Raw genomic sequence first — 27,659 nt, forward strand, 5'->3', positions numbered from 1 at the left:
GGCGCCCTCATCTTTTTTTTTTTTTAAACTTTCACGCGGCTATTAGAAAATTTAAAATGTGGCCTCCGTTATATTTCTACGGGACGGCGCTGCTCTGGAGAGAAAGAGACTTCACCGCCATCTCGTTTCCACCATACAAGCTACTTCCTACTTCCTGTGAAGTGTGGGTCACGTTAGGGTTGGTGTGAAGGTAGAATGTGAGTAATGCATGTGACGTACTTAGCAATACATGTAAGTAAACAGTAAGTTCGGTGGCTATTGTCGAAGGCCTCGCTCTCTCTATTGATGCCATCAGCGATGGGCCAGCCTGCTCAGTAAAGGCCCTTCCTCTGCGACCTATTTACACTCTGATGACACCAGAGGGTGATAACTAAGGGTGGCCGAGGCCTGATCCCGCTTTCGGGCGGGACTGCCCTCTTCATAACGAGAAAATTAAAATGACCCCAGGAGCTGGAAGTGGGACATCTGTATTTAAAATGCATGGAGCCAGAGTAAAAGTTGAACACCCAGCGGGCAGCGGGCCGCAGCCCCTCCCTTGGTAACCGACGCCGGCGCCGGTTGCTAAGGGGGAGAAGGGGAAACAAGGATGTGGTCCGTCGGCTCTTGTTCTCCGGCGGCAGCTGCTTCCGGTTCTCCGGGGAGCCCGTACTTCGTCCTACGTTCCCCGGAGGAGCTGGGACTGCGGCTGCGGGTTCCGTCGCCTCGGGAGCCTTGGGAGCCCTCCATCCAGCGTGGTGGTAGCGGCGGGGGCGGCGGCGGGTCTCCCGCGCGGCCGCGATGCTGAGCTCCCGGGCTCAGGCGGCGATGACCGCGGCCGACCGGGCCATCCAGCGCTTCCTGCGGACCGGGGCTGCCGTCAGGTGAGCCTTGGGGGGCGGGGCGGCCGGAGAGGCCGGGGCCAGGGTCCCCAGCCTGCGCCTGCGGCGGCCTTTCCCGGCGCTGGCAGGGTACCCAGGGCCGGAGCGAGCATTCCGGAGGCTTCTGCGTCGGGCTCGGTTGGAGGCCCAGGCCCCGAAGCGGGACGGCGGATGGGCCTCCAGGCCCTCCAGTTCTTCGGCGACGCCAATTCTGTCAGCCCTCCCCAGTTCTGCTAGCGCCCCAAATTCTCAGTGCCCTGCCCCCCACCTGCCAGTGCCTCCTCCAGTCCTGTCCTTGTCCCCAGAACTTCCAGACACCCTCAGGCTTGTCAAAGCCCCGAATTCTGCCAGTGCCCCTCAGACCTCTCAGTGCCGCGCAGGCCTTCCAGGACCCCTTAATCCTTTCAGGGTACCCCCAATCCTTCTGGGCCCCCCGGTCTTGTCATTCCCTGGGCCGCCAGCGTTCCCCAGTCTTGCCAAGCGCCCCAATCCTGCCGTGGTTCTCACAGCCCTGCAAAGCGACCCAGGTCTGCTAGCCCTTCCCCCATTTTGTCAGTACCCCTATTCCTGTCATCCCCCCACCCCCCAGTTAAGCCAAGGATCCCTTATTCTTTGTGGGTCCTCAGTCTTATTAGTGAATCTCTATCTTGCAAGGGTCCCGGAACAGATCAGGACCCCTTAACCTGTAAAGGCCTCCAGTCCTGTTAAGGTCTCCCATTCCTGCTAGGAACCCCAATAGTATGGGCCCCCAGTCCTGTCAGGGTCCCTATTTCCCTTTTCTTCATCCTCCCATGGGCTCCAGTCTTGAGAGCTGAACGCTGCACCCCCATTACTGACCCTAAATGACTGAGACCTGTTGCTCAGCCTAGCTGCTTTCCTCTGGAACTGGAGCAGGTTTAAAGAGCTTATTAGTCCAGGGCCAGGAGCTCTTAATGGCTATCCTGTCCAGTGCCCCCATTCTGTAGGTGGGAAACAGGCCTTCAGATGGCTTTGCCTGTGGCCCTCCAGCTGACCTCACAGTAGAGCTGGGGGAGAAGACAGATCTTTTTATTCCCAGACCCCACTGCTCTCCTTGTGTTGTCATTTTGCAGAGGAATGGGGGTTCCAGAGTCACCAAATTTCACTGGGCTTTTTTGTCCATACCTTGCTGAGGAACCTGGGCAAGTTCTCTCCCATCCCTTCGACACTGTCTTTCTGTTTCCCTCACGAGGTTTGTGGTTTTAAGCACAGACTTGGCATGAGTTCAGATCCACGCTGCCTCACTCACTTTGACCAAGTTGGCTACATCTCTAACATGAAAATGAAGATGAAAAAAAAAAAAAAGAAAGAAAATGAAGATGATAGGGGCACCTGGGTGGCTCATTCGGTTAAGCGTCTGCCTTCAGCTCAGGTCATGATCTCAGGGTCCTGGGATCGAGCCCCGCCTCTGGCTCCTTGATCAGCAGGGGAGTCTGCTTCTCCCTCTCCCTCTGCCCCTTCCCCTGCTTGTGCTCTCACTCCCTCTCAAATAAATAAAAGTCTTAAAAAAAAAAAGAAAAGAAAAGAAAATGAAGATGATAATAGAACCTACCTGTGAGATTGTTTTCAGGATGAGATAAGATGATCACAGTGCCTGGCCATAGAGTATGCACCCTTAAATATTAGTGTTTGCTGAGGGGATTTAAAGCAGTTGTAAAGTGCTTTAGAATTTCAATGATGGTTCTTTTTAACCTTTCCAGGCACTTTTGCTAATACACCTGTTGCGTGGAAGTCGGCACAATAAAGCACTAAGAAATTCCAGGATAACTTTCCCGAATGAAATTGAGATGATAATACTTAATAATCATAGCAGCTAATGTTTATTAAGCCCTTACCTTTGCCTCCTATGCCCTAGCGCTTGTTTGATTCTCAGAACTCCATGAGCTAGGTAGGTCTCATGGTCGTCCCCATTGTACAGGTGACAAAGCTGAGCCTGAGAAGCTAAAATGATCCTCTAAGGAATAGCAGAGCCAGAATCGAACCAGATTAATGCAGCGCCCCTTTCTTAACCAAGTTCTGTGTGCATTCTGTTGACTCTGTCTTCAGAGATCAAAGATTTATTTGGAATTCAGTTGTCAGTTATGTATCATATTAGTTATGACATGAGGAAGATGTTGGTTTAATGTTGACTGAGCTGAGCTCAAAACAATATTCATATGATCCAAATACTGGAATAAGAATATATTACACACACACACACACACACACATATCAAACACATACCACATACATATATTCCCACACATATCGTTTGTCTTATTTGGTGGAAATACATAACTTTGTATAAAAACAGTGTTTTAAATTGCTTAAATGTCTTTATTTGTAGTAAAAGAATAACTTCAGTGCTTAAGTCAAGTCTCAAGAAATTTTTAATTCAGTAAAGATTTAGAAGATCATTTATGCTATTGTATGCCTCCTCCCTGTTTAATAATCTAAAAGATAAATTCATTTCTATATGTTTTTTCCAGTATCCAGTCATTCAGTAAATACTGTTAGGGACCTCTCAGGTGCCAGGCATGATCTAGAGACTTGGGATATGTCAGTGAGTAAAACAGACAAAGATCCCTGCCCACAGGGACTTTGCTCTCCAGTGAGGGACACAGACAATAACCGTAGTTAATAAGTGAATGTTTGTGGCAGAAGGTGGTAAAAAGAAGACGCAGCACTGGGTAGCAGGGACCAGGAGTGCAGGTGCTCACTGTTGGTTAGAAGTGCACGGGAGGTGAGCGAGAGAGCCATGCAGTGATCCGGGGAGGGGGAGAGCATTCCAGGCAAAGGGAGCAGCCGTGCTAAGGCCCTGAGGTAGCCAGTGTGGCGCCAGTGTGGGAGGCAGAGTAAGAGGGGCAAACCTGGGCTCCCCCTCTGCGTGAGATGGGGCTTCTGTGCCCTGACTTAGGTTTTAAATCCTAATGTCTGAACATAGCTGATTTTCAAGACATAATCTTGTACTGTATGATGACTTCGACTTGAAAGTTAGCTGTTGGGTGGGCCAGTCGGTTACTTTGATGAAATGTTATTTCTTCGTACCTGTATCTGTATTTACACACGCTGCGTTTGTGATGAGGGAAGACAGTGAACCTGTTTTCCTTTCTAGGTATAAAGTCATGAAGAACTGGGGTGTTATAGGAGGAATTGCTGCTGCTCTTGCCGCAGGAATCTATGTGATTTGGGGTCCTATTACAGAAAGAAAGAAGCGTAGGAAAGGTAAGAATGAGGTCATTAACCCCGTCCACTGTCCCACAACAGTACAACAAGGGGTGGGCATTTTTTGTTCTCTTGTGTCTCCAGCTTTCGGGCAGTGCTTTCTTTTAAGCAGAAATTAATGACTCATTATTTTAGACCCTATAGTGCAAAGATTTCTGTTCCCCCCCCTCAAATCTTGAGTTTGAGACATGCTCTGTCACGAAAAAGTTCACGTGGCTTAACTGTCTGACTGTTCTCCTTCATCTGGTGCTTGTGTTGTTCAGCAGTGCGGCTGACTGATCGTGTGATACGTTTGTGGTCTCACTGCCGAGCTGCTAGTCAGCTAGGAAGAGTTTCCAGTTAGCGTCTTTAATACAAAATTCTATTTCCTTATTTTAAAAGAAGCCCCCTTTTGTAAATGCTGCTCTCCCTGTTGTTGATTAGAACAGCCACAACAAACAAACAAACAAAGGGATCGGTATAGCAAAATGTTGATCGTTAAATCTGGGGGTGGTTATGATTGGAGGTGATGATATATCCTCTCTTCTTTTATGCATGCGTGAGAACTTTCCTAATAAAAAGTTTCTTGGAAAAGTTTCAGCAGAAAAGGGAAGTATGTCAGATTTTGTCGATCTCTCTGCAGAAAGACTGATCAGAATTGCTATGGTGGTGTCTTTTGCACTGATTACAAGAACAAAATCATTGTCCTGGGGAGCAACAAAAGAACGGTTGTTTTCTTCTGTTCTGACGTTGCTTTCTTATCAAAGGAGAGAGAGAGAGATGTTACGAAGTGTTTTGTACAAACCGTGCCAGACACCGTGGTGGCGGTCAGGAGTAACCCATGACAGGGGACCTGTCCTTCTGTCGCTTCCAGTCTTCTGAAGGAGCAGCGCTGGGACCAGGCCTCCATACGGACAGAATGTCTGGTCCCCCCGCCGCCCCCCCGCCCCCGACGTCTGTGGATAAGGACTTTCTGAGATTGGGATTTTCAGTGTCAGGTTCCAGTGCAGAAAGTCTGGCTCCCAAATGGGAGAGAAAGAAAGAGCAGGTCCAATGTGATATGCTTTTCTCTTCTTCCCCTGACTTTTTTCAGGGCTGGTGCCTGGCCTTGTCAACCTAGGGAACACCTGCTTCATGAACTCCCTGCTGCAAGGCCTGTCTGCCTGCCCCGCTTTCATCAAGTGGCTGGAAGAGTTCACCACCCAGTACACCCAGGATCAGAAGGAGGCCCCCCCCCACCAGTATTTATCCTTAACGCTGTTGCACCTCCTCAAAGGTATCTAGCTGGGAACTTAAAGGGGATTGTGTGCATTTTGAAAGCAGCAGCCCAAATGACAGGCAAAGGGTTAATAGCTTTTGTGTGAAAAAAGATCATGCAGATCATCATGAAAAAAAACAAAACACACTGAGGGCCCAGTAGATACAAACAGCTATTTAAAAAAAAAAATTTTAAAGATGTAACCATTTATTTTTAAAAATTGTCAGTGTATTAACAGCTTTTTAGGGAGGAGAACAAATCCACTGCCACTTAAGCATTTTGATTGTAAGAAGTCCTCTGGTTAATTAAAGTTTAGAAAAAAACAAGCGTCTTAGCCTAAGAAATAAGGTGGTTCGCAGAAGAAATAGTACAGACTGTATTTAGGTAGATACGAAGAGTATCTAAGGGGCACTCAAATACTCAACTTGGCCATCATCAAAGAAATAGAAATAACATAGCGGTGAGGTTATCGTTGTGTCGCCTGTCAGCAAAGACCGAAAACTCCACAGTCCTGCCCAGCTGTTGGACGACACGTTCAGACGTGCCGGTGGTGGTGTGACCCAGGGCCGGCTTTATGGAGAGCAGCTTGGAACAACACGGTGATAGCTTGCAAAGTGCTCAGTACCATCTGACCTAGGAATTCCGTTGACCATGACCGACGCTAGCCTGAAATAGAGTTGTAAGAGCAGATGAGCTCAGGAGTGGCTGGCCAGCTGCCCTGAGCTGGGGAATCACATGTATACAAGCTTGGCACGGGCTTGAAGCCGTCATCCATCCACCTTCATTTTTAAACCAGCTTTTTTGCCTGTAGAACTAGTTTTTCCTCCCATAACGTCTCTTAACGTCCCGAGAACAGTCCACAGAACACGATTTGGGAAATGCTGTGATGTGCACAAAGATTTCCCAACACCTGGTTACAAAGGAAGGCCGGGGAGGAGAGCGTGTGGGTGTCCCAACAGCAAAATGATTAAGCAGTCACTGGAATATTACATAGCCATTATGAATCATCTTTGTCAAGTGTTTGTTGTTGTTGTTGTTGTTGTTAATGTGGGAGAGGCATAGGCTATAATGTTAAGTTTAAAAGAGTGTTGTTCGAAATATGTTGTAATTTGACTTCAGCAAAGCCAAGATTTCCACGGATAAAGGCTGGACAGAAGAAGACCAAAATGTTTACTATGGCCATTTGACAGTTTGGAAACCTTAAAACAAAACAACCATATTTCTAAAGCTCTCAACAATAAGCACATACTACTCTCACAGTCAGAAAAAAATTGGATTTAGAAAACACTTGGCTCACTGTTGCTTTGTGGAGACGTGTTCCCAGGTGATCTCAGCTTGACACAGAAAGCGAGTTCTGCTCTTCTGTATAACAGGCGAGTTGAAAGTAATTTCTTCTGCTCCCCTGTTTTAAACAAGTACCATCCCAGAGTGGAAAGCTGAAATGCGGGCAGTATAACGCAGGTTCAGGACGTGTCCTAGTGTGACTGCCAGTTCCCCCCTCTTCACACGCATGACCCACAGCTGGGAACCGGAGCCGTGTGGGCAACTACACCTGGAATCTAGGCTCCCTTCCCTGCCTCTGCTTTTCAGGGTCATTTATTTTGGTTTTTAGAGATAATTTTTACTTCCGCAAGTAACGCATGAACACATTCTGCTGGTAAAAGTTAAAGCATCACACATAAGGTGACAGTTCCCTTTATCACTGCCCCACTCCTGTTCCCCTCATTTCTTTGCCAAAGTAAAATACAAGTGTATCCTTCCAAACTGTTTTCTGTGCATTTTAATATGTTTCTAAGCACCCATAGAAATTACATATTGTTTCATTTGTGTTTTTTCATAACCAAATAGCATAATAATATCCGTGTTGGAGAAATGTCCGTTCCAGTACACGTAGCCGCACCTCATTCATTTCTTTCTCTTTGTGAGTTTATCGGTCTTATGTCTTCTGTGGGCTGCCTGCTCATTCCCATTGCCCAATTTTAAAAAATGGTGATAAAATATCCATCACATAAAATGTACCATCTTCACCATTTCTAAGTACACATTGGGTAGCATTGAGTACATTCACATTGTTGGGTAACCATACCCACTATTCTCTTCACCAGAACTTTTCCATCATCCCATCCTGAAACTGTATCCTTTAAGCAGTGACTTCCCATTCTCCTCGATCCCCAGGCCCCGGAAACCACTGTCCTACTTTCTGTCTCTGAGTTTGACTCTGTATCTCACAGAAGTGGGATCATACAGTATTTGTCCTCGTGGGTCTGGCTTATTTCACTCAGCATGGTGTCCTTGAGGTTCATCCACGTTGTAGCATGGGTCAGAATTCCATTCCTTTTTAAGGCTTCGTATGAATAATACCCCATTGTGTGTACACACTGCATTTTGTTTGTCAATTCATAAGTCAAGAAACATTTGGGTGGTTTCCACCGTTGGCTATTGTGAATAATGCTCCTGGGCATGGGTGTACAAAGATCTACTCATGTCCCTGCTTTTAATTCTTTTGGGTATATACCTAGAAGCAGAATTACTGGATCAGCTGGTAAGTCTGTTTAATTCTTTTAAGGACCTGCCATACTGTTTTACAGGGCAGAGGTACCATTTTGCATTCCCCCCAACAGTGCATGCAGGGCTCCAGCTCTCCACATCCTTGCCAATGCTTGTTATTTAGTCTGTCTTTTTGATAGTAGCCATCATGGGTGTGAAGTGATCATCTCATTGTGGTTTTGATCTGCATTTCCCTACTGGTAAGTGATATTGAGTAGGAGTCTTCACGTGTTTCTGGCCATTTGTATTGTTGTGGTTTTTTTGTGTTTGTTTCTATTTTATAAATGTCTACTCAAGTCCCTCGTCCATGTTTGAATTGGGATGTCTGCATTTTTATTGTTGTGTTTCGGGAGCTCTTAATATGTTCCGGATATCAATCCCTTATCAGATATGTGATTTGCAGACCTCATTCCCTTTCACCGTTGCACAGTATCCATAACGTCAAGATATTATTATTTAGCTGTGTGCCTCCAGGGCCTTGTTGTCATAAACAGGCTACAGTGAATGTTCTTGTTTGTGCCCCTAGTGCGCACAAGCCTGTGTTTCCCTAGCATAGATCCTGGGAGAGTCAAATTGCTAGGATATAAATTGTAGGATGGGAAAAATAGTAGACATTGCCAGATCGCCCCACAGCATTTTAGGCAAAATTAGGCTAAGAGGGACATTAAAATTTTCCTTCAGAGGAGAAAAGCTAACCGACAGGCTGCCTGGGGAGCGTAGGAGGAAGAAGGGAAGTACGGTTGCCTGCGTAATGGGCTCCCTTTGTTCTGGAGGGTAGAGGTCTGACCCCAGGCTATGTCCGCCCCGTTAAGGCGAGCCTCAGGACTTAGCACTGGCTAGCAGGGCTGCTGCTTCTCCCCAGGTTACCACCCCGAGTCACCACCACGTTCAGGTAGGGATGGAGGTGGCATTGCTTAGAACCTCCCGAGTCAGAGCCAAAGGAATGTCTCAAGTTCACTAAGTGCAAATCAGAAGAAACAGGCTAGCTTAGTTTTCCCGGAGTTAATTGAACTGGGGAAGCTGCCCTGTGGTGGCAGGCCCCTGTATTTTTACTCCCGCACTCTAGCAGTACTGGCCCAGTGAAATATACTATGGAAGGGGGCGGGCAAGATCAGGAATCAGCGAACTATGGCGCGTGGGCCACGTCTGCACCACTGCCTGTTTTTGTCAATAAAGTTTTATTTATTTATTTTTTTTTAAAGATTTTATTTGACAGAGAGAGACACAGCGAGAGAGGGAACACAAGCAGGGGGAGTGGGAGAGGGAGAAGCAGGCCTCCCGCCGAGCAGGGAGCCCGATGCGGGGCTCGATCCCAGGACCCTGTGATCATGACCTGAGCCGAAGGCAGACGCTTAACGACTGAGCCACCCAGGCGCCCCGTGTCAATAAAGTTTTATTGAAACAGCTGTGCCCATTTACTTGCTCTTTACGGCTGCCGTGGTATTACAGCCGCAGAGTTGAGTAGTTGCTGCAGAGCCCGCAAAGCCAAAAATGTCCCCTGTCTGACCCTTGACTGCAAAAGTTTGCCAGCCCTTGATCTAGCTGTAATTATAATATAAACTCATAAGCCCCTCACACTTCTATTTTTGTTCGTTAGGCTTGATTCTACTGATGACTGAAAAGTAAACTCAGGGGCGCCTGAGTGGCTCAGTCGGTTGAGTGTCTGGTTCTTGGTCTCGGCTCAGGTCTTGATCTCACGGTCATGAGTTCAAGCCTCGCGTTGGGCTCTGTGCTGGGCGTGGAGCCTATGTAAAAAAAGAAAAAGAGGAAAAAAAAAAAGAAGGGAAGGTAAACCACTCAGCAGCCCCCTTCCGGCTGCCATGTATGGCTTGCTGTTTTACCATGATCATCAGAAACTCCAGGGAGACGGACACGGGTGAAGGCCCTGTGGCCTCAGAGAGAGTCCTGTAGCGGGGAGTCAAGCACTGAGCGTGGGCTGGACTAGATGAATGTGTAAGGGCTCTCCCGCCCTCAGAACTGTGAGTAAAAACCATTTGACTCAGCAGGAATCTTGCAACAGTTTATATCGATGATGGAAATTCAAATAGCTGAAATCAGTTACTTCGTTTAAATGCTACAGGCTCATGAAAAATCACGTTCATTCGGGAAACACGCAGTGAGTGCCTAACAGCCCCCTAAGCCTTGGGTAAGGCTGCAAAGAGGACTAATGAAAGAGCTGTAGTTCCAAGGTGAATTTTACAGTGAGATGCTTAATTAGCTTTGATACGTTGTGCGGGGCAGGTTTCCTGGTTTCTCGTCGTGCTAGTGATGCAATCTAATACTTGCATTACCTTTTTGGTTCCCAGCTCTGTCCTGTCAAGAAGTCACCGACGACGAGGTCTTAGATGCGAGCTGCTTGTTGGATGTCTTACGAACGTACAGATGGCAGATCTCTTCGTTTGAAGAACAGGTGAACACCCCACTCAGAATCCTGCCCGCTGATGCGCTGGGGCCTGAGCTGGCAGCGAGGGCTGGAAACTAGCCTCGTGCTGCAGCATGGGGAATAAAAGCCAGTGTCAACCTTGTACTTGCCTGGCCTGAGTGTACATTTCCGGGGCAGTTTAGGATTCTGGGACCAGATCATGAACTTTGTTCCTATTCTCCCGATCAGAGGAGAAAGAGAGCTGTTTTTGTTTCTGTTTTTTTTTTTTACCCAGTGAGTGGCAAGGTTAGCAGGATAGGGTTTGAACAGTTGCCAAAGAGCGAGCCTCCTTTTCGTCCTTGAGGGACTTTGCACTTGATTACCTGGATCCTTCAGAGAGCAGCAGGTGGCTTTACCTTAGAAGCTTAGAGGTTCAGGTGAGACCCTTTTTTGAACCATACCCTCGTTTAAAAAAAAAAAAAATCATTCTTCGAGGCTAGATTACTTGAAGTGGCCCCCGACCTTGAGCAGCCGTCATGAGGAACCCCAGGGCCTTACGCCAGCCCCTCGTACCCCCTTTCCTGCAACTACAGATTCACTGCCTTTTTTGGTCCTGACCACCCTCCTCCTCCTCAGACCGCTAGTACGGACGGTGAGTCTGAGGCCAAAGCTGAGACAGTGAAGTTGTAGGGACAGGTCATTTAGCTTCCAGTGATGTGCGGGTATGTCCTCCCTGGCCACATCCTGGGCCGGCTTTGGCCAGCTTTGTGTTGGCTGCTTCTGCTTCCACCATCCAGACACAGGATCCAAGAAATGGGAGACGGCTTTTAGGCTCCCAAAAGCGTGGGACAGGAGTGAAAAGCGTTTAAAAATGCTGGAAAGTGAGGTGGGAAAGCTCTCCAGCTGGCCTTATTTTATAAAGACTACCTCTGTTTCCATTTTAGTCTGAAGCCACATAGGTGTTCCTTTTTAAACATGGTGTTGATGGTATCAACTTTCTTACAAGGCATCTCGATGAATCCCTTGTATATTGAAATGTTTTTCCATTTAGAAAATACTTACTAAATCCTCCTCTGGTAGCTGCCATGATTTAGCTGCATTTTCCTCTCTCTAACCTGAGAGAGTGACTGCGATTTAGCCCCAGGGACATCGAATACCTTGTCTAAGTCCCGCTCTTGTGTCAAGGACCCACTGACGTGCCAGTTCTCTTGGGCAGTGTTTCCAGCAGCCTCAGCCTGCAGCTGAGCCCCGCAGCTGTAGCATTCGAGGGAAAGAGGCCGCCGGCCTCTTCCTCTCTGAAGGCAGCCGGAGCTTCTGGCCCGGGGCCTTGTCCACGTCTTCGTTATTCCTGATCCCGTCAGTCAACAGCACTTTCCAGTGTCTGGAGCTAGAGCTGTGGGGGATGTATCGGGCCAAGCGCTTGCCTCGTGTGAATTCTCGGAGTTCATCCTCATAGCAACCCTGTAAGGTCTCACTGTTACTGTCCCCATCTTGCAGATGAGAACACTGAGGTTCAGAGAAGCCCAAAGTCACACAGCTCCTTAAGTGGCAGAGGCAGGATTCGGGCCACTCATGCTAAAGTGCACAGTGAAGCTCCACCCTCTTCTTCGAGGCATTCCTTTTGTCAAGGCCAAGTAGTTCCATGGCCGACGGTGATGGAATAGGGTTTGGGTCTGACTCCAGCCTGTCTTGGGATTCTTCTCCCTGGGGAAACCTTGCTCCTGCTTCAGATGCCTTGTCTGTGAGCCTCCCGGAAAAGCTGCTCCCCTTTCAGGCAGGAGCACCGCTGCTAGATAAATAGCCAGGCGGCCCCATCTACCCTTTGCCTTATTTATCTTTGAACCTTTCATCATTCTCTTGCTAACTGCCGTTCATGGCCTGGGAGGGGATTCTTGTATACGGGCCACAAATGTTTATGGAATGCCTGCCTCAGGCGGGGCCTGCCGAGGGCCTGGGCTTGTGGTGGCAAACAGGACTTGCAGGGCTCCTGCTCACAGGGAGCTCCTGTTCTAGTGGAGGACTGTGGACAGTAAAGGGGTACCGAGAAGAGAAGCGTGCTGACGTGCCAGTGTGAGTGTGGGGGGGCGTGGAGCTGGGGTGGGGGGCAAAAAGCAGTGGGGAGACTCCCTTAGGTAGGGAAGGCACTTCTGGAGACGCGAGGTTTTTGCTGAGACCTGAAGTCTGAAAAGAAGGGAGGCCTGTGAGGAGCTGGGTGCAGAGTGTTCCAGACGGGCCTGCGCAGGGTGAGACCTTAAGGATGCCGCGTTGGGGAAGGGCAAGGGGGCAGCGTGGCTGTGGCCAGGGGCAGGAGGGCAGCAGAGGGGCTCAGGGCTCGGCAGGCAGCAGGTTGTGCAGGGCCCCGGGCACTCTGCACCAGAGCTGGGTTTCTGCTCTGTGTGCAGTGGGACCCACTGGCAGCCTTGTCCAGGGACTGCTCTGACCTGGTCTGTGTTTGAACAGGACATGCTGTCCCGGAGGGACCATAGTGGGGCAGAGGGAGCAGAGAGGAGGGTCGGGAGGCCGTTGCTGGCGTCCGGGCGGCCGATGGCCTGGCTCAGACTGGGGTTGAGGCGGGGGGACGGAGAGTCCTCGGGATCTGGGGTGTGTGCTGGAGGTAGCCGCACCGGCAGGAGGTGGCGGGGGGGGCTTCTTATGTCAGGGAGGGTCCTTGCAGGAGGGTCTCCTTCAGGACGTGCCTTTTCAGCAGAAATTTGAAGGATGAGAAGGAGGCAGCTGTGTGAAGATGGGGGCGGGCTCCTCAAGCCAGGGCGCGGGAAGAGCAGGCCCCGAGGTGGGAATGTGCGTGCTGGCTCACGGGCCGGGAGGAGCCCCAGGGCGCAGGCCTGGTGAGCGAGGCAGGGAGGGCGAGGGGCCACATCAGGTCTTCGGGCTTTGTAGGCCGGCTGGGGGTGGGGACTTACCCACCAGGGAAAGCACTGGGAAGTTGAAAGCGGAAGAGGAAAGGCATCTGCCTCTTAAAAGATCACCCTGGTGACTGCAGGGAGAGCATAGCGGGCCAGTGCCTCCGGAATTCAGGGGAGGAGAGACCGACCCATCTCAGAAGAGCCAGGGATGGCTTTGGCTTTCGGGGAGAGCAGCCCCCTGCCCTATGATGCAGCAATTCCACGTCCAGTGTATGCCCAAAAGAATTGAAAGCCAGGACTCCAGCGGATACTTGTCCACCCATATACATAGCCGGTCATTCACAACAGCCAAAAGGTAGAAGCGGCCCGGTGTCCAGCAGCGCTTGAATGGATAAACAAAATGCGGTGTGTGTGTGTGTACACATGCAGTAGAATATGTATACGTGTACGTACTTACGTATTCATATACACGCACAATGGAATATCATTCAACTTTACAAAGGAAGGAAATTCTGGCACATGCTACACCATGGATGAGCCTTGCAGACATTGAGCTCAGTGCAATAAGCCAGTCACGGAAGGACAGACAGTGTATGATTCCTTATCCAAGTTTCCACAAGTGGCCCAATTGCTGGGGACAGAGAGAGGTGGCCGCCAGGGGCTGGGGGCTGGGGGTGGGGAGTCAGTATTTAATGGGGACAGAGTTTCGGTTGGGGAAGCTAGAGAAGTTCAGAGGATGGGTTGTGTTGATGGTCACACAACAGTGTGAATGTACTTAACCCAACAGGAGTGTATGCTTAAAAACAGTTAAAATGGCAACTTGGATATCGTGTGTGTACTTTACTGCAATAAAAAAAGGAGTAGTCTGGTGGCGTGGAGGCCAGGGCCATGTTGACAAAGCTGAAACAGGCTTTGCTTTCCTTCTCTCTCCCTTTGGGCCCCTTAGTTGAGGGCCTTTGTTGTGAAAATGTCTGGCATATAAATTTGCATTTAATGGGCTGAACCTTGAGAAGGTGGAGAGCAGGGGCACCTGGGTGGCTCAGTTAGTTACGTGGCTGCCTTTGGCTCAGGTCACGATCCTGGGGTCCTGGGATCGAGCCCCGTGTTGGACTCTCTCCTCAGCAAGGAGTCTGCTTCTCCCTCTCCCTCTGCCTGCTGCTTTGCCTACTTGTGCTCTCTATCTCTCTGTCAAATAAATAAATAAAATCTTAAAAAAAAAAAGAGGGGCGCCTGGGAGGGCTCAGTCGTTAAGCGTCTGCCTTCAGCTCAGGTCATGACCCCCAGGTCCTGGGATTGAGCCCTACATCGGGCTCCGTGCTTGGCAGGAGGCCTGCCTCACCCTCTCCTGCTCCCCCTGCTGGTGTTCCCTCTCTCGCTGAGTTTCTCTCTGTCAAATAAATAAATAAAATCTTTAAAAAAAAAAAAGGAGCAAATTCTGCCCCGTTAGCTGCAGGGGGTCTGCCTGGTGGTGCACACAGGGCCCCCTCGGGCCTCTCTTAAGCTGCTTTGCCCTTTGACAGGATGCCCACGAGTTATTCCATGTCATTACCTCATCCCTGGAAGACGAGCGGGACCGGCAGCCCCGGGTCACCCATTTGTTTGATGTGCATTCCCTGGAGGTAAGCCCTTGGTATTTCCAAGACGTGTGTGGTTTGTGCATTTTCATAGGGATAGATAGAGAGCACGAGTATAATCTTTGTACAACTCTAAACTCAAAAGTAAGTCTCAGTAAAAATCAAGAGTGGGCGTGGGGCTGGGGGATTGTCTTATGCTGCAAACTCTGCAATTGGTGACTTTGGTTAGGGCTGTCAGGGCTCTTTAAAATGATTCATTGCTGCAATTTGTGGTGGCTTTGAGAAGAAAAGGTATTTTTCCCCCTATTTAATACAGGGAACAAGGAGCCATAGGAATGCTAAATGAATCCTCATTTCCCTGGAACATGATAAATATTAGGGAGTTGATAAAAGTTAACTAATAAAGGGGTGGGGGGAAATATTCCAGAGAGAGGAAATGTGTTTTTCATTTGATGAAGGATTAGGTACAGTACCCAACCAGAGAGAATCATCAGGGCTACTTTCAGGATCTGGTTAAAAATTGGGTTTAAGTGGTGCAACCAGCAGAGAAACTTGTAAGCTTTAGGAGCAGGTGAGGGGGTTAAAAGGGATTGCAGCTGGGTTTTCAGTCTGTTTTTTTTTCCTTTTTTTTTCCCTACAGCAGCAGCCAGAAGTAACTCCTAAACAAATAACCTGCCGCACGAGAGGTAATCATTCCCCTCGAACTATAAGACGCAAGACGGGTACTTTTGAGATGTGACAATGATTTGCTTGTTTACAAAAACAATAACTTTTTTTCTGGGCACATCCAGTCCAACTTGAACTGTGTGTACTTGCAAAGGAACTTGGGTTTTAGAAACAGTTCTATCTTGTTCCCTTGGGCCATCTTGAATTGTTCCCTCACGCCTTGCTCAGTTTCCTGCCTGGAAAAAAAGTAACAGACTTATTTCTACTTCAAACAGGGGTTTCCTTTCTACCTTCTTGAATTGATCTTGTGAGGAGCTTCTTAGGCTGAAACTGTCATATCCTCAGCAAATGATCACAGTCCTCATTAGAAGGAGATTGTTTTCTTAAGACCTAAACTTAAGGAAAATAAAAAGGAAAGACACGTGAATTCCTTTGTGCATCAGTAGTAATAACAGTGATTATCTTTTGAGGCCCAAACTGTTTGCCAGGCACCGTAGCATCTCATTTAAGCCTCACAGCAATGGTGCGAAGTTGATCGTGGGGATAATGGGTTAATCATTGCCCTCATTCCCAGTGAACCGAGGTTCACAGAGATGAAGTGACTTCCTGGGTCATAAAACTAATAAGAAGCAAAGCCAGTTGATCGTGGGGATAATGAGTTAATCATTGTCCCCATTCCCAGTGAACCGAGGTTCACAGAGATGAAGTGACTTCCTGGGTCATAAAACTAATAAGAAGCAAAGCCAGGATAGAGCCCAGGGCCACCTGACTCTAGGGCGTGTGTTTCTGACTAGCCTACCACACTGTTGATTCCTCCAACTCCTGTCCTATCCAAAAAAAAAAAAAAAAAAATCCAGTTTTTCAGAAGTTGCTTATTCTGATGATTTTCAGAAGTTTATCTCACTTTCTGGAATGTTCCCTTGTGGTATCCTTTCTTGGACATCTCAAACATCTTAAGCAAATGTTTGTGAAAATATATTATTCAACACCAGTTCCTTTTTTATTTCATTTTTTTTCCTTTCAAGATTTTATTTAAATTCAAGTTAGTTAACATATAGTATAAATTCCTTTTTTAAATGTGGCTGTACCCATTATACAGAAACCACATTTAAGGACTTGCATAAATTCTCCTGGGAAGGGGATGGGTTGCCTTTTTGATGGAAGTCAATAAGGAAAGCTATTTCAGTTTACTTTTCAGGAACATTTTTTTTCCTAAAGAGGGAGTTGCTACGAAATACTAAAAAGGAGGGTGAGTTTGGAGGTTGGTGCCAAAGGGCTCGAGGTGGCATAGCAAGACATGTTCTGTGTTTCCAGGCTCACCTCACCCCACGTCCAATCACTGGAAATCTCAGCATCCTTTCCATGGAAGGCTGACGAGCAACATGATCTGCAAACACTGTGAACACCAGGTAAATACAGTACCAGCGCTTGATATTTTCCGGCGAGGTTTTCTTTCAAGTCGAGACTTGGGAAGCATCTAGAGAGTGTGGACTGACGTTGGTCGGTGGCGTTTGTGGTCACCTGGGCTCTGCGCACCTAGTGGACAGACCGCCTCCCTTTAGTCAGTGACCCTCGGGTGGCATCTTCTGCCCTGAGAGCAGCAGACCCACTGTGCACTGGCAGGAGCTGCGTCTCAAGGTTGGGTCTATACTGACAGTAGACACAACAGATTCTGTTGTTTGGTTGGGTTTTTGGGGTTTGGGGGGGTTTTGCTTTCAGCGTTTTAAAATAATTTTTATTTGGAAAATTTCCAACATAAATACAAAAATAGAGAATTGCGTAACTATCACCTCGATCAATTTTAGGATATTGTCATCCTCCCCACCCCCACCAAAAAAAAAAACCGTGTGCCCATTAGCAGTTACTCTCCATTTCCCCCACTCTTCTAGCCTTAGGCGACCACTAACCTACTTTGTGTCTCTATAGTTTTGCCTATTCTGGATATTTCGTATGCACGGAACCATACAGTACATGGTCCTTTGCGACTAGCTTCTTTCACTCAGCATCATGGTTTTCTTTTATTCCATTAATATGGTGAGTTGCAGTGATTGATTTTTCTAATGTTAAACTAGGCTTGTGTTTCTGGAATAAACTCCACTTTATTGTGATGTACTTTTTTACATATATTACTGGATTTGGTTTGCTGATATTATCTAAAGGAGGTTAGTGTCTGTTTATGAGGAATATTGGTCTTAACAGTTTTCTCGTAATGTCTTGTCAGGTTTTGTTATGAGGATTATACCACCCTCATAGCATGAGCTGGGAAGTGTTCCTTCCCCCATTTCCTGAAGGACTTGGGTTTAGATCAGTATTGTTTCTTCCTTAAATATTTCCTAGAATTATCCATTTCTTTTTCTTTCTTCAGTTTTATTTTTGCGGAATTTTTTATGAGACTTTGTCATCCTCCCCACCCCCACCAAGGTACATACTAATTATGTAACGCTAATTATGATGCGTTTACTCTCACTGTCTTGATAAAATGTCCCTTTTTATCTCTGGTAAGACTCCTTGTCCTGGAGTCTATTTTGTCTGGTTAGTTTCCATCTGAGTGGTGGTTCTTTCTTTCCCTTTTTTTTTTTTTTAATTTTATTTGTTTACTTATTTGAAAGAGAGAGAGCAGAGGGAGGGGCAGACGGAGAGGGAGAATCTCTCAAGCAGACTCCCCGATGAGCGTGGAGCCTGATGCTAGGCTCCATCTCAACCCTGAGGTCATGACCTGAGTCGAAATCAAGAGTCAGATGCTTAACCGACTAAGCCACCCAGGCGCCCCTAACTAGTGTTTCTATAGGATATCTCTTTCTGTTCTTTTATTTTTGACCTAACTTTGTCTTTGTATTTAGAGTGTGGCTTTTGTAGATAGCATATATTTGGGTTCAGTTTGACAATTTGCCTTTTAACTGGTGTGTTTAGTCCATTTACATTTAACATTTTTATGTGGTCGGATTTAGGTCTGCTAGTTCACTGTTTGTTTTCTATTTGTCTCATAATCTTTTGGTAACATTTCTTATATCTCTTGGCAACAAATTCATTTAGTTTTCATTTATATGAAAATGCTTCTCTTTTGCCTATTTTTTCCCCCCAGGAATAGTTTTGTTTGGTACAGATTGGGGGGTTGACAGTGTTGCTGTTGTTCAGGTTCGATTTGATTTGGTTTATTTGTTTTTTTGACTGAAGTCATTTGGGGCCTCTGTTTCCAGTCATGGAGTCTCGTTAGGAAGCAGATGACTACGGAAGGTCGTCTCAGTTTGTGGAGGGGAAGACGAGCCAGGCAGAGTCTGTGGTAGCGATTGCCTTGCATCACCTTACAGCACCCGGAAACCTTATGTCCAGATGCCCCCCACCGCTGACTTGCTGTTTCACGATGGAGGGAGATGGAGGGGAAGATCTAGGTGGAGGGTAGTGCAGGAAATCAGACCTTCCCGAAGTCTCTACTCTCCACACCTTGCCCACTAGCTCTGAAAACCACATTGCTTCTTGAGCAGCCTGGCAGGGGCCGAAGGAGCCTCTCAGATGCACCCCAGGCTCTCAGGCTGTGACCGGTGACTTTGCAGCAGTTGCACTCTCTCCTCACTCCCCGCTCTTCTCCCCACCCCCATGCACCCGCTGCTGGTTGCGCACCTCCTTCTGATCCCCGCCACGGCCACCTGTTACGTGTGAAGCAGTCTACAGATTGCACTTGAGCATCAGGCAAAGAATAGCTGACACGTGACATGTGGCATCAAAGCAGGAAGATAGGCCTAGAAGCCTGTGTGGGAGGGTGACATTTCCCCTCCGGGGGCGGAGCCGAACCCTCCAGGGCCTTGTCTGCTCTTGAGCTTCCACCCCTGTTCCCACCAGTCAGAGCCCCCCCCCCCCCCCCGAGGAAATGCGACTTGCCCGATGCCACAGAGCAGCAGAACCAGGGCCCTACCTCTCAGGGTCATTCTCTCTCCCAGCCGCACCCCACCCCCCACCGTGGAGGGGGCGCCCGCACGCCTGCCTCGGTTACTTTCAGTTCCTCACTGTAAAGGTGTTGCTCTGTTGGCTTCTGGCCTCCACCTTTTCTGAGGCACAGCCGGCATCGTTCCTGGCGCCCCCCTGTCCGTAGAGTGTCACTTTTCTTCCTCTGCCAGCTTATAAGATCTTCTTGCTACTTTTGAGTTTCAGCTGTCTGTGCACCCTGTGCCTAGGTGTCCTTTTCTTTGTCTTTGCTTGGAATTTGCTGAATTTCATAAATCTGTACATTTATGTTTTTCACCAAATTTGCACATTTTTTTCGGCCATTATTTTTCCAAAAAATTTTATGCCCCATTCTCTACGTGTTGGTCTGCTTGATATTGTTCCACAGCTCACTGAGGCTTGGTTCATTTTTCTTCAACCTCTTTCCTCCACGTTCTTCAAACTGGGTAATATCTATGGACTTATCTTCAAGTTCATGGACTCTTCTCCATCTTCGCTTTGCTTGTCCAGTGAACTTTTCTTTCTTTCCTTTTTTTTTTTTTTAAGATTTTATTGATTTATTAGAGAGAGAGTGCCAGTACTGGAGGAGGGAGGGGCAGAGAGAGAAGGAGAAGCAGACTCCCTGCTGAGCAGGGAGCCCGATGCGGGACTTGATCCCAGGACTCTGGGATCATGACCTGAGCCGAAGGCAGAGGCTTAACCAGCTGAGCCACCCAGGTGCCCCCCAGCGAACTTCTCATTTTAGTTATTGTTCTTAGTTGTATAATATCCATTTGGTTCTTTATAGTTTCCATTTATCTGCTGAGACTCTCCATTTGTCCCCCACTAGGACTAAATAACTGTCTTCCTTTGTGTCCTTGAGCTTATTTGCCATAATTCTTTTTAAGGTCCTTGTGCTAATTTCAGTATCCAGGTCATCCATAGGATCCTTCACCATGGGTCACATTTTCCTCTTTGTGCTGTATGTCTAGTAATTTTTTATTGCATATTTAACATTGTAGTAGAGACTTTGGATTCTGTTATGTTTCTCTGAAAAATAACGAATTCTGTTCTGATGTGCAGTTAACTTGGCTGAGCTCAAAGCCAAACTGTCTTCCCCACGTCAGGCAGCAAAATCTGCAGTTTTCTCAGCTTCTAGCTTCTGCTTTTTTGCCAGGCTCCTGGAGTTTCCCTGTGTGGGTGTGTTTGTGTGGGTGCGCACGCACGCATGTGCGTGCCTTGGAATTGGGCAGGGTTTATACATTGATTTGGGGGCTCATGCTCTTGGTGGCTCCCCTCTTTTTGGGATTTCCCCGAGCCTCTGCACCAGCCCTGAACTCTGTCTTCTGATACCTCCATCCTGTGAGACTGCAGCTTTTTGCCACCTGACACTGAACTGCAGAGACCCGGGAGTTCCCTCAAGCGAAAAGTTACACAATGCAAATCTCACCGCGGAGTTCCTATTTCCCAAGAGTTGACAGTAGCTCTCCAGTCATCCAAACGGTTGTGTTTTGTTTTGGTCCAGAATTTATATGCATTATCTCAAGGAGAGCTAGTCTAGCCAAGCTCCTCTGCCATCACCAAAAGCAGCAACTCTTACCCTATTTTATCATCTGGGTTTTTTTGCAGTTAATAACAGAACAGGCACATCTTTCCATACACTCACACATTCCTCTACTATGCTATTTTGAACAGAGCATGCTGTTCTGTGGACATGACGTAATTTATTTAATCATTCCCTAGAAATTTCAACTATTCACATTTTGCTGTTATAAATAATGCCGGGATGAACATCCTCATAGTTTTGTCCATGGTTATTTCCTGAAGATAAAATTCCTACATTGCTGGGTCAGGTATGTTCTCTTACAGTTACCTTATAAGCTGTCCTTCAGTATCACTGTACCTCTGACGTTGACAGGGTTGTTTGTAATAGAATTTGCTTCTAGGTAGGTACACCGTGTTTCAATATGTCAGTGTTGGGCATCTAAATATTACACTGTTTCATAGGCATGTGTCTTCCCATCTCTAAAGCTCTGACTTGAACCTACGTCCTTTCTGGATTTTCTGCAATGTTTGTTTCAGAGTCCTGTTCGATTTGATACCTTCGACAGCCTTTCACTGAGTATTCCAGCTGCCACGTGGGTATGTACCGAGTGATGGTATTTTTGGGGTCTGTTTTGGAGACATTCAAATCAGAACGGGCTTTGAGACATGTTGTGTAGCCAAGGTACTATGCATTACTCAGACACATGGTTGGCTGAACCTGTCTTGGTTGTAATGTGTGGTACCATGGCCTGATCTGGCGGGAGAAGAAAGTGGATGGTTTTTCTCTGGCTGCAGGAATTTCAGCTTTTTTCAACACACACACGTATTAACCTCAAATTCAAAGATCTCTAAAACAGTGTGGGAGTCCGTAAGTTTCTGCAGTGTTACGTACGTCCTCATAGCCTTGAATCCACCAATAATAGCAAGTCTAGGATGCTTTGAGCTCCACGTATGCTCAGGGAACGTCCAGTTGCATCTGTGAAGCTTTATTGCCCATATAAGCAAAAATAAAGCTCTGGGATCACATTGCCTTCTGTTAATAGTTTCACTGTAATTGAATTGTAATCATGAATTTTGTTTTCTGGTGCTAAAGGGGCATCCACTGACCCTGGACCACTGCCTTCACCACTTTATCTCATCCGAATCTGTGCGGGACGTCGTATGTGACAACTGTACACAGGTAAGCCTCTAATGCCCGGTGTCACCCCCCAGCGGGCCTGTGTGTCCCGATGCAGCACCTCTCACACCACCGCTCACCGCTCGCCTGAGCTCCTCTGACTATACCCAGGGGGGCTTTTCGGCCACAGCCACGTAACCTGACTAGGAAATTGGTAGCTCTTCCCCAGATGAGTTCACTTCATCTGCAGAATAGTTAAAGAAAAACCCTGAGTGCTGTGCTTTGAGACAGGACCTCCCTCCCCCCTGCCCCCCGACCGACACTCACCTGCCTGACTCCCCTGAGCGTTCGTGTGTCATCCTCTGAAGAGGAACCGTGGGCAGAATTTCTGAGGACACAGAACAAAATAGATGATGCACCACAGCAGAGTTCCTGCATCGCACTGTCATTTCTCTTGTCCCCACTGTCACTGTTACTTAACGATTAAAACAGTGAGAACGACTTACAATTAACTGGGCAGCTGAGCTCCTTTCGCAGGTCAAAGTCAGGTGCCAACTGAATACAGGTGTAACACCAACCTGGCTGTGGCCCTCCCCAGATGTTACACTTCAAGAAATTCTGCAGAGTGATCTTTCCCTTACTTCAGATCGAAGCCAGAGGGACGTTGAATGGGGAGAAGGTGGAACACCAGAGGACCACCTTTGTTAAACAGCTGAAACTAGGCAAGGTGAGCCCACCCCACACGCCTTGTCGGCTTTGCCCTCGGGGACCCCTGTGTCCCGCCCCCGACACTCAGCCACGTCCGGTTTCTGTCCCGTCCCTGCAGCTCCCTCAGTGTCTGTGCATCCACCTGCAGCGGCTGAGCTGGTCCAGCCACGGCACACCCCTGAAGCGGCATGAGCACGTGCAGTTCAACGAGTTCCTGATGATGGACATCTATAAGTATCACCTCCTCGGGCACAGACCTGGTCAGCACAGCCCCAAGCCCAGTGAGACCGCCGGGCCCACCCTGGACCTGCAGGACGGGCCGGCCGCCCCCAGATCAGGTGTGTGCCCGAGGGGCTAACACACGGAACTTACAGCACAGGGAAAGGGAATTTGGTGTCACCACCTTCTGGGGCCCTTATGCCACGAGGGGAGCTAGTCCAGCAGTTGCTTAAGTTCTTGAGAATAGCAGGACTGGGGGTACGGGAGGGAAGATTCCTTAAAAGAGGTTAAACTTACATAGTAACGAGGTGTATGGTTTTAAAAACGGTATCACAGTTGAAAAAATATGGGAAGAAAAACTTAAGATTGCTGACAGAATGGTAATTGGCCCCTAGCATTCCAAAGAATTTCTTCCCCCACCCCGCCCCGTAGGGTCATGTCATTTATAAAGATGTGGGGAGGAAAAGTTCTGGCTAAAGATCATGTCTTCGTTACTGAGTTCCTTACTGATCTAGCTCCACTGCTCTCCTCACTTGAGACTAATTACTGAGTCGGGCGCCCCGGGAGCAGGTAGCTCTTACTGCCCCCAGTCTTGGCTGAGGGGAAAATCGAGGCCCCAGGAGGTGAAATGACTGGTCACGGAGCAAACATCAGTCCACTGGGAGGATGGGCACCAGAAGGCAGCGTTGGGCAGTTTTTAAAAGCTATCTTTTCTAACTCCTTGAGTTCTTTAGAATTACATAGACCAGGAAAACCCACCGACTCTGAGGGCTCTGAGCCTAGACTCCCTGTCCACACCTGCTCCCAGTCAAGCCGGAGGCCTGGCTTCCCCGCACCCCGGATTCTCCTGACTTAGCGTCCCTTGCTGCTTTTATTCTTTCTCGCCTCTACGGTTGCGTGGCCTGGCAGGACACCATTCACAGGGAGACTGTATTTTGCCTTTTTTCAGCAGATCAGTAGACGAACGTCAGAGCAGCCGTGGTGGGAAGAGGGCTCAGTCTTTGGACCGCCTCAGCCTGGATCCCTGCTCCCCCGGCCGCATGTCGCAGCATGCTCGCTGTGGCTCCTGTACGGCCCACAGGGGCCTGCTGGGTACTCACAGGGCCCTGCACAGGGCACTTGAAAGGGCAAGAGAGGTCACGATCTCCTTCGTTATTTTATCTACACCCATCAACATTTATCAACACGGTTACATGTTGGTATTCTTTAGAAGCTGGCAATTAAAGAATAGAGAATGTTGAGGTCTGTGGTTCTCATCAGGGAGTTTTGTCCCCCAGGAGACATGGGGCAGTGGCTGGTGGCATTTTTGGCTGTCACAACCAAGGAGACGGGTGTTACTGGCATCAGGTGGGTAGAGGCCAGGGATGCTGTGAAACCTCCTACGATGCCCAGGACAGCCCCACAACCAAGAGTTAACCCAGCCCACGTGTCAGTAGTGACAGGGTTGAGAAACATTGGTTTAGGTTGAAATGCCAGTAAATTAGCTGCAGCTTAACTCTGGCGCATCTTTAGCAAACAGGGACGGGGGCTTCAAGATTCACAAAGCTGTCAGAGTGAGCAGCAGACCAGGAGTTAGACCCACTTTTCTTACTCGGGATTAAGAAAGTCAAGGACAAAAAGGTAGGGGCGCCTGGGTTAAGCTTCTGCCTTCAGCTCAGGTCATGATCCCGGGGTCCTGGGATCGAGCCCCATGTTGGGCTCCCTGCTCAGCAGGGAGCCTGCTTCTCCCTCTCCCCCGTTCCCTCTCTCTCTCTCTCTCAAATAAATAAATAAAATCTGGAAAAAAAGGACAAAAAGGTAGGAATCAACCCAACACAAAATGAACTTGTTTTTCTCTTTGCAGCATTGTTGGGGAGTTAAACTCAAGGTAACGGAGGGCACGGTGTGTTCTCCTACAGCCACTGTTGCGGTAATTGCCTTGGGCCTTTTTCTCTTGCAGTTCTGGATCAGCCCGGGGGCCCGAAAACACACATTTTTATGAATGGAGCCTGCTCCCCATCTTTATTGCCGCCCCTGCCAGGCCCGATGCCCTTCCCGCTCCCGGTGGTTCCTGACTACAGGTGAGCCGCCCCGGAGAAGCACAGTCTTCATTTCTCATAGCTGCTGGTTCTCTTGGTTTCCAGAATTAGCTTTGCACAGAAACGGATGACAATGCAGACATTTTTCTTTCATCTTCAGGTGTAATTTCACTATTACACATTCCTGTTTATTTTTGTCCCAACTGGAAAGCACTTTAAAAATAAGAATTCTAGAAGTACATAAAATTTAAATATATGTGTTCTGTGTATATATGTGGGAATGCATCAGTCTGCATTTTAAGGGTCGTGTAGTGTTCACTTGTATGGAGGTACCCTCTATCAGTCCCCCATCACTGAACAGCTAGGATTCTTTCACTTTTCGGTTTTGCCCATGACCCTTCTTTTTTGTATCTGTAAACGGCTTGCATGTGTTCCTCCCATTCAGCTCCTCCACGTACCTCTTCCGGCTGATGGCAGTTGTGGTCCACCACGGAGACATGCACTCGGGACACTTCGTGACTTACCGACGGTCCCCGCCGTCGGCCAAGAACCCCCTTTCAACCAGCAACCAGTGGCTGTGGATCTCCGACGACACGGTCCGCAAGGCCAGCCTGCAGGAGGTCCTGTCCTCCAGCGCCTACCTGCTGTTTTATGAGCGTGTTCTTTCCAAGATGCAGCCCCAGGGCCGGGAGTACAGGTCCGAAGAATGACGGCCCTGCCTGAGAGCCGATGGCACTGTCCACGTGGGCCGGGAACCAGGCAAGATGTGGCTGTGTGTGCGTGCGCAGGTGGCCCGCTAGAGTCCTCAGCCTTCTGGTGTGTTCTCAGAGCAGGCTCCGTGCAGGAGCCGCTGGCCCCCAGTTCAAACCAAATCTGGCCCCCTGAACAGCTCTGGGAGCATGCGCTGGGTGGTGTCCTCACTGTGCTCCGACCATTCATTCTGTCTAGAACGTCTTTTTACTCACCTGATACAGGTAATTAAAAGAAATCCGGTTCTGGAAGCCACCTTTTTTATATTCGGCTATGTTAGGTGTTCTCAGAGGGGAGGTAACTTTGTCTAATCCTCCAATCGGTTTCAGCATAGATCTTTTATTTTTAATAAGCAGGCCCCAAAAATTGGTGAAATTATTAAAGGCAACAATTTAGAAGAAAAAGTGCCTTTCACTTTCGATTGCTTTTGTAGCACGTCCATTCTGGAAAATACACATTGTCTAAGAGTCCTCTGAACAACTTTTGAGAAAAGCTCTGCTCCTTCCAAGTTTCTCCGCGGAGAGCAACAGGACGCCTAAAAGACGCCTGAAGAACACCCGCCTTCTCTTTTTGTGGGTCTTTTCTAATCTTTGGATTCTTTCTGTCATCAAAGTGCACCTGCCAAATCTGCCCCCCCCCCGGGGTGGGGGGGATTCTTCCGCTGCTCCGTCAGCTGTGAGCTGCTTCCCGCTTGCTCTTACTGTCGGCACACTGGACGGGAGACGTGACGATGGTCTGTCATCCACCTGCGTGAACAGTGGGCACAGGGCAGCATCCGTGCCAACCACTGCACCTCCTCTGCTCTGGACAAAGCCAGTTTTTACACGACATCCCCACCCCCCCGTGGACGGTTATTTCTAACTCTGTCGCCCCTGCAGCGCTCCCGAGGTCTACAGGTGCAGCTGGGGGCTGTGTGAGATTCAGGAGCTGGGCTCTGGAAGGGCACTGACCGCAGGGCCACAGTCGGACTTCCTCGTTTGGCAAGGGTAGGCTTAGGCTCAGCGAGCATCCAAACCCCAGCCCTTTCCACAAAAAAGAAGAAAGTTTTCAATTTGTAAAAAACGTATCCTTACAGCTGATCATCTAGTACTGTCATTTTGTTATAGGTCCATACTCTACATTTATTGTACAAAGACTGTACTGAGCATTCTCTTCCCTCTTGGGAGAAGGCTCATGGACGCAGCCCAGCACCACAGGAAGTTTGAGGACACAGTGGTATCTATGTTCTAGCTAGGTTTTTTATTAAAAAAAATTCAAACGGACTCTTTAAAGATTTGGAATTTGAACTTTTTAAAAGGTCACCCGAGGTGAGGCTGAGGCTGAGAACCGGGCTTCCCCTGGTGGGGGTGGGCTGGCAGACGCTGCTAGACCAGGCCTGGGTGTCCGCAAAGAGCACAAGGGGCCCGGGTGATCGCCGTCCCGCCGGGCCCAGCACGCACCCCGAGGACTCACAACTCTCGACCGACTGAACGTACTGTGGAAGGTTCTCCGGGCCCCGGACGTCCGGGAGAGAGGAGCAGCGTGAAGCTTCCTTCCCGGTTCCGTTGCAGGCCCTGGCTTTCATGTTGCCTCAAGTACAGCTGTTTTGCCTGAGTCCGGGGGACAAACACCCGATGATGTGACCCTTACACCGTGCTGCAAAACTGTAGCTTTCAGTAACTGCTCTTCTGCCGCCGTTTCCCCTTTGAAATCTGCTGTTAAAGAGATGCCGGGCCCGGAACGTTCAGCTGTAAGCCGATGGCGGGTCAGAGACCGGGGTGGCCATGCACGGTCTCTGACCCGGACTTAAAGCTGACTTCCTCATTTTGTAAATTATTAGGCATTAAGTAGCAGCCACCTCATCTTTCTAGCTTTAAGTTATTTACAGAGCGGCTTCTCTGGGCAAAAACCTAAGTTAAACTAGTAGTTTATGCCATAATAACTTCTGATTTATGTATTTGCTAAAGGTACCTTTTGTATCTGCTGTGTATTATAGTAATAAAAGAATCTTTTTGTTAGGAAAAAAAACCCAACTGGTATTCTTTCATAATTGACCAACTTGATACAACCATCCTC

At 48.4% G+C, this 27,659-nt stretch overlaps 1 protein-coding gene across 3 annotated transcripts; it reads left to right on the plus strand.

Moving 5' to 3' along the window:
* The first annotated feature begins 610 nt into the window (after positions 1-610).
* Positions 611-27,611, plus strand: USP30 (ubiquitin specific peptidase 30). 3 transcript variants are annotated; one of them, XM_078060858.1, is made up of 14 exons: positions 613-860; positions 3,970-4,079; positions 5,152-5,334; positions 10,170-10,273; positions 14,610-14,708; positions 15,304-15,349; positions 16,644-16,738; positions 21,330-21,389; positions 21,886-21,972; positions 22,556-22,636; positions 22,736-22,955; positions 24,776-24,896; positions 25,300-25,613; positions 26,038-27,611. In XM_078060858.1, the coding sequence occupies exons 1-13, from the start codon at positions 778-780 to the stop codon at positions 25,562-25,564; spliced, it is 1,554 nt and encodes a 517-aa protein (XP_077916984.1). In that variant the 5' UTR covers positions 613-777; the 3' UTR covers positions 25,565-25,613; positions 26,038-27,611. The 3 variants fall into 3 exon arrangements, with proteins under 3 accessions (XP_077916985.1, XP_077916984.1, XP_035941874.2); XM_078060859.1 differs by having other exon boundaries at positions 611-860; positions 15,307-15,349; positions 25,300-27,611; XM_036085981.2 differs by having other exon boundaries at positions 614-860; positions 25,300-27,611.
* Positions 27,612-27,659: the final 48 nt, after the last annotated feature.

Source organism: Halichoerus grypus, chromosome 13 (assembly GCF_964656455.1).
Source record: "Halichoerus grypus chromosome 13, mHalGry1.hap1.1, whole genome shotgun sequence".
Classification (NCBI taxonomy): domain Eukaryota; kingdom Metazoa; phylum Chordata; class Mammalia; order Carnivora; family Phocidae; genus Halichoerus; species Halichoerus grypus.